Source organism: Betta splendens, chromosome 12 (assembly GCF_900634795.4).
Source record: "Betta splendens chromosome 12, fBetSpl5.4, whole genome shotgun sequence".
NCBI classification, from domain to species: Eukaryota; Metazoa; Chordata; class Actinopteri; order Anabantiformes; family Osphronemidae; genus Betta; species Betta splendens.
Genome location: NC_040892.2, coordinates 13,302,269 through 13,308,026, shown reverse-complemented (window position 1 = coordinate 13,308,026; position 5,758 = coordinate 13,302,269). Strand labels below are relative to the sequence as shown.

Sequence of the window (5,758 nt, the reverse complement as noted above, 5' to 3'; positions counted from 1 at the left end):
AGATCACAGGAACAGAATCGGCGGGCGTAGACAGGTCCAGAAACGAGCAGAGTTCAGTAACAGAGTGGCTTACGAGAGTGGTCAGGATCAGACGAGAAGCAAAGGTCAAAAACGTAACAGGGTCGATAACGGGGTAAGCTGAACTAGACGAATGCTGGAACGTGAGAACAATGAATCAGTAAACAACGATCTGGCAAATGATGACGGTGACAAGTGGTGCTTAAATGTCCGGGAAGTGATGATGAATGAACAACAGGTGCGTGAACTGAAAACCGGAAACTATCAAACTAAAACAGGAAGCGGAAACTGGAACCCAAAACATGATGAGACAGAACAACAAGGTGCCTTCAAGATAAAACTAACAACAGAGCCGGAACCTGACAGTTCTGACTTCACCGTGAAACTCTGTCTGTGCTAAATCACATCCAGTGCTTCTATTCATTCACAGTTTCTATTCTTGTTCTAAGCCTGAAAGCTTGGTGGCTCCTCTTCCATCAGCCTGACCCAGTTGAACCAGTACCAGGTGGCAGTGGTCAGGTTTCACTTTCACACATTTCAAGTGACGCATCAAAAAGAGGCTGAGTGTTTGTAGTCCTGATGCTTGATATACTTTGCAGGTGTTCTTGCCCATCTGAAGATGATTTCATGGTGTATCATACAGTAACATGTAGGATTTGTAGGTTAAGTCCTGATGTACAATTATTGAAATTTGAGCCTGTTGTATAAAAATGAAATGTCTTGAATGAAATGCAAACACGATCAAATATCTGTAAAGACTGGACTATATTAGCACAGCACACAACAACTAGTTCTAATGATGACTAACATATAAATATGACTGATGCCAAATGTATCTAATACCTTGGCCTGGGTGTCTGACTTGCTCTGCCCTTGGATGGGGGGCGGCGGCAGCGGGTCTGGAGGCACCATCGGTTCTTGTCCCGCGGTCCCACTGCAGTGCTGGGGCGACGGCCTGTCCACAGGCTCAGATCTCTGGGCCTGATCCTTCCTCCTGGGGGTGTGTCGCTGCCGGGCCGGCGCTGACCCTTCAACGGCCTTATCGGCCGTGCGTGAACCTCAGGTCTGCATCCTGGTGCTTCATGGCATCTGCCCTCCTGAACCTGGGTGTGCGTGGGGTGCAGATAGTGGGTGTCTTCATGTCAACTGCTGTACTGGCTACAGCAGCCAGTGCCCACTCATCACCTTGGCTTTTTCAGGAGTCACTGTACAGGCACCTTGAAGTAAGACTGTCTCACCATCACACAAACTGGCTAAAAGTGAAATTATTTGCGTTAAAATTTCCTTTTGTAAAATGTATTTCATTTTACTAGATGCAGCTGTTTTATACAATATGTTCAATATATTTTTTTGTTTTACAAATCAACCATGAGTATATTTAACGCAGGTAAGTAAGTAAGTTCCCATCCATAGAAATCAGTGTAATGTAGTTTATGTGCTGTATTCAGCCATCGTAAGTTTTGTCCCAAGGTCAAACGTCATTTGGCAAATGACAACTGGCTGCATCCCACAGTTTCCCAAATAAGATTATTTTTTCACATATTTTGCAGAAGTGACAGTAGAACAAATAATCCCCCTCACTGTGACTGCAGAGATTAGAAAATGAGAAGAGCACAGATGCAATTACCAAGAGTTTGCACATTAGAGTCAAGGACAAACAGTCAATCATCAGGTCAGGGTCAGATTTGCAATCCGACTGACTGTAACCCATGAATTTAACACAAACCTCATTTAGGTTTATTCCAGGAACAAAGACATTGTATCATTTATGTGAAGTCATTTATATAACACTATAACATTTCACATGTTCTTGTCACCACCCACCAGCGTTTACACTTAGCCCCACAAAACGCACCTGTCAGCCACATGTTCCAGTGCTTTTGTGAGCAAAAGATCTGCCCACATTATACTACATAGCTGAGGACAGGCTTCCTACAATTGTTCCTAACTACCTAATTATATAGTGTGTGTATTTATATACAGAGGCACTACGTATATACGAATGTCTCCCCCTGGTGGAAAACATGACACCTGCTCATAATGAGAAACTTGGATATAAAGCACTACCATGAGACAAGTTGCTTATAAAATGGATTTAAATAACAAATTTAAATGAATTGGGTAGATGAATATTTTTGCTTCCATTTAATCGCATTACACCAACCTGCTTGTGAAAAAAAATCAACACAATCAACTACATTGTGTATCTATAATGAAAATCTTCCCCTACTGTGATCAGCTCATGAACACACACATTCATATTTATCCTTGAATGACATCCCCTTGTTTCATTGAATTCCTACCATGGTGTATTGTTACAAATGCTTTTCCTTCTCGGTTTACAACAAATTAAGAGACAACGCTGCAGTGCATGCTCAGATTGAATTAAAAGGCTTTTAGTATGGAGACGGTGCCTCCACGAGCAGACGCAGACAGAAACAGATATGTCACATGAGGTCTCCGCTTTCAGCAGCGAGAAGCAGCAACACACCACCTTCAGCTGAAACATCTTTGTTTGTGAATTTATGATCTACACTACACTACAACATGCATAATGTGTGCTTGTTAAGGTCTGTGTTGTGCTTTTCAGTTTGCTAAGAGCAATTAAAAATCCTTGTCTGAAACATAAAGAGAGTACAACTGACTCTTGAGACTGAGTGATATGAATGGGAGGAGATCCTGCTCTGGAAAACAAGGCCAGGAAGAGGAAGCTATGAGCTCAGTGATCCAGCTGCTCTGGCGGTGGTTGGGACTAGTCTATGTCTATGTCTATGCCACGTTTTAAGATATGTGGGTTCTGGTTGTAACAAATGTTTGAATTGACTTTGTGCAAGTGTAACATTTGCTCTTCTTATATCTTATCTTCTTAAGTTCTTATGCAAATATCCATCGTTTCTAAAAAATCTATATTTGAATGCTTTGATTGAAGAATTATAAGAAACAAACTTATTAAAAATGTGATGTTTTGCCCAACTGCCAACAGTTGTAAAATATACAAAGTCCTGTCCTGTCCTGAGCATCGCAGCTGTCAATCTGCTTTGTTTGCGTGGTTACTGAAGAGCCCTGAACAACTGCCACAAGGTTTAGGTCAAACCTCTTGCTCATCAACTCATCGTCTCATCACCTTGTTACCTTTCGTCCTTCATCACACAAATTTTTAGGCCCTACATGCAGTGAAAATGAAAGGATGACAGAGAGAAGTGGTATTACAGTAGTTACTGTAAGAACAGAACAAAGGTGTTTTGTGTTGGAATTCTCTTTCGCGGTTCTGGCCAAAGGCTGGTATTTTTTTAGTTGTCCAAACTTCATTATATCCTAATTTCTCGATAGAAGCATATCTGTCAACGTCTGGAAGGAATATATTGAACGGTCCAGTACAGTTCACATTTGCATCATTGGTCCCAAGTCAAAGAGACGAGTGTTCAAAAAGTATCACAGTTGAATGGGTGGAGAGGCTGGAAAGCCTCGAGGGCCTGAAAGCCCCGATACGAGAGTAGACGTCAGTGTCTGAGCAAGCTCCCAGTGACGGGTGAGGGCTGGGCGGGGTGGTATATACGACAGGCAGGGGCACAGCCAGTACAGGAGGTGCAGGAGGGCATGAGGATGGAGCGCGGACGGGTGGAGGAGGTGGTGGAGGTAGGGCAGGAGCCGCTGGGGAAGGTGTTGGTGCCAGTGGGAGCGGAGTGATATCAACGGGTTTGACTGTGGCCACAGCCAGAACCGGCGGAGCGTCGCCGACGGTCCCGTTCTTGGGTGGTGGGTCCTGACATGGACCGGGGTGTTTGAGGGTGTAGGTGGCAGTGTGGTAGAAGCTGTAGTACTCCACTGCATGCATCGCCCTGGCCACGCTGAGTCTGAAGAACAACACATTAAACAGTCTGCAGGTGAATTTTAGTTGGGCTCCTCAAAGGCAGTCAGAAGCTAAAGCAGAGAATCTATCTGAGTCATTAAAATACTGTGTCTGTGAAACCCATAACAGGCTTTTGACCCCTTTTCATCTTGTTACTTTGGATACAGGAGTCCTAGTCTTGTCCAGACTTGACCCCATTTAACCGTTATTGAGCACTTTGTATTGAGCACTTTGTAGTTCAACACTTAAAAAAAAATGAAGTAGGAAACCCTGGCCTTGCAAAGTGCGTGTGCTTATTTTAGTAGATGTCTTCTAGAAAAGATGTTCAGTTGACATGACTCAACTTTGAGACAAGCTCACCTGGATGATAATATTCACCAACAATATGCACACATGTGAAATGTATTACACAATGACTTATCCCCCAAATTGCAGTACAGTGTGTATATTGTGTGTGTGTATGCAGTATATGTGTATATATACAGTATTTTAGTGTATATTCCAAATCCTCACCTGTGTCTCGCTTGTAAGAGCTTGTAGAGTAGCAGCAGTATCACAGCTCCAGCCAGAGTCACCAGAAACACAGCCACCCTTATATCCAAGCAGGATTTCTCAGCACCAGATGATCCACAGGTATTAGGCTGCTGCGGTGCTTGTGGTTGGAGGGCTTCCTCCATCCCGCGCTTAGGGTTGATGATGGCTCGGACGTAGATGGGCTGGATGGTGTCTAGTGGGATTGGACGTCTCTGTTGGGAATGAGTCTGAAAAAGGCCGTTGCTGGTGACCTCGTGACCAACCTGCATCACTGCTGTTTTTATTGGAGTTGTGAGGAGTTTATGTCAATTATTTTGCCATGTTGAAAGTTGGGCCTTTGGTGATTTCAGCAGCAGAAACACTGTGGCCATGCCGTGGACTTCAACTGTAATGGAGCACAGTCAGCATGAAAAGTTACTGAATGAAAGGTAACTCCGTTCAGCTTATCCCATTAGGGGACACCGCAGAAAATGATTTGCATGATAGATTTGGCCAGTTTTCCTGACGCAACTTACTGAGGGGATTGAACCATTGTGCCACTGTCAGGGGCTTGAAAAATGACTATAAAAATGAGAACCTAGAAAACAGCATCTAACTAATCTACACGTTACGTAATTAGTTGTGATTGTAATAAAAAATAAACAAATACAATTATTTTACCTGCAGCTTAAAATTATATATTTATTACAACAATCTATTCAACATACATTTGTAATTAATTATAATTCTAACTAATAAGAGTCTTAATATATTACAAAAGCAAAGTCAAACTTACATCAATCAAATCTGATGAAATTGAAGATAAATTTAAAAGAAAAAAACAAATACCCAAAACAGGAAAATGCAGTCGGCTGAGGTCTGTCTAGTATGTTGTGTGGCTTTCCATGACCCAAAGCAGAGTCCTGACCACACCAATGGGAGGAAGCCAGTGAAAACCGCAGGAAACGGTGTGCTTCCCAAACACGCAGCAAAGACATTCGATTGGATGGAGCTTCTCGTTGCCACAGTTACAGGAAACAGCTCAAGGGTGATTTTTTTTTTCTATTTGAGTGTAATCCTGTAGAAAAACATGTGAACACAGACAATACTTCCACTAATTCTAGGTTCAAACATTACTGCACATTCATGAGAAATACCAAGTCACATAAGCTGAAAGATCTGGGAATATCTGGGAAATAAGCACAACATAGAGTAGCAGGGTTCTCAATCTGACCTCAGATCTGAGCTTTATCTGGGCAAGAAAACAGAAAATGAACAATAGCAGTTTTAAAGTGAGGAAGAAAAGGCTGCTTCTGTAGCACTGCAACACCCAACATTAGTCTTCCCTGCGCCAGCGCAGGTCAACAGATGCAGAGA

At 42.8% G+C, this 5,758-nt stretch overlaps 1 protein-coding gene across 2 annotated transcripts; it reads right to left on the bottom strand.

The window, feature by feature from the left end:
- Window positions 1–1,732: 1,732 nt before the first annotated feature.
- LOC114866567 (uncharacterized) lies at window positions 1,733–5,460 on the bottom strand. 2 transcript variants are annotated; one of them, XM_029168453.3, is made up of 3 exons: window positions 5,178–5,460; window positions 4,382–4,787; window positions 1,733–3,872 (listed from the first exon to the last, which is right to left on the bottom strand). In XM_029168453.3, exons 2-3 carry the CDS (start codon window positions 4,669–4,671, stop codon window positions 3,425–3,427), a joined length of 738 nt encoding a protein of 245 aa, XP_029024286.1. In that variant the 5' UTR covers window positions 4,672–4,787; window positions 5,178–5,460; the 3' UTR covers window positions 1,733–3,424. The 2 variants fall into 2 exon arrangements, with proteins under 2 accessions (XP_029024286.1, XP_029024287.1); XM_029168454.3 differs by having other exon boundaries at window positions 5,231–5,460.
- Between the last annotated feature and the right edge of the window lie 298 nt (window positions 5,461–5,758).

Coding starts and splice junctions, on each gene's coding strand:
- LOC114866567 (XM_029168453.3), bottom strand. CDS start 4,671: ATGCAGGTTGGTCACGAGGTCACCAGCAACGGCCTTTTTCAGACTCAT. Junction 3,873..4,381: donor CTCTTACAAGCGAGACACAG/GTGAGGATTTGG, acceptor GTTGTTCTTCAG/ACTCAGCGTGGCCAGGGCGA.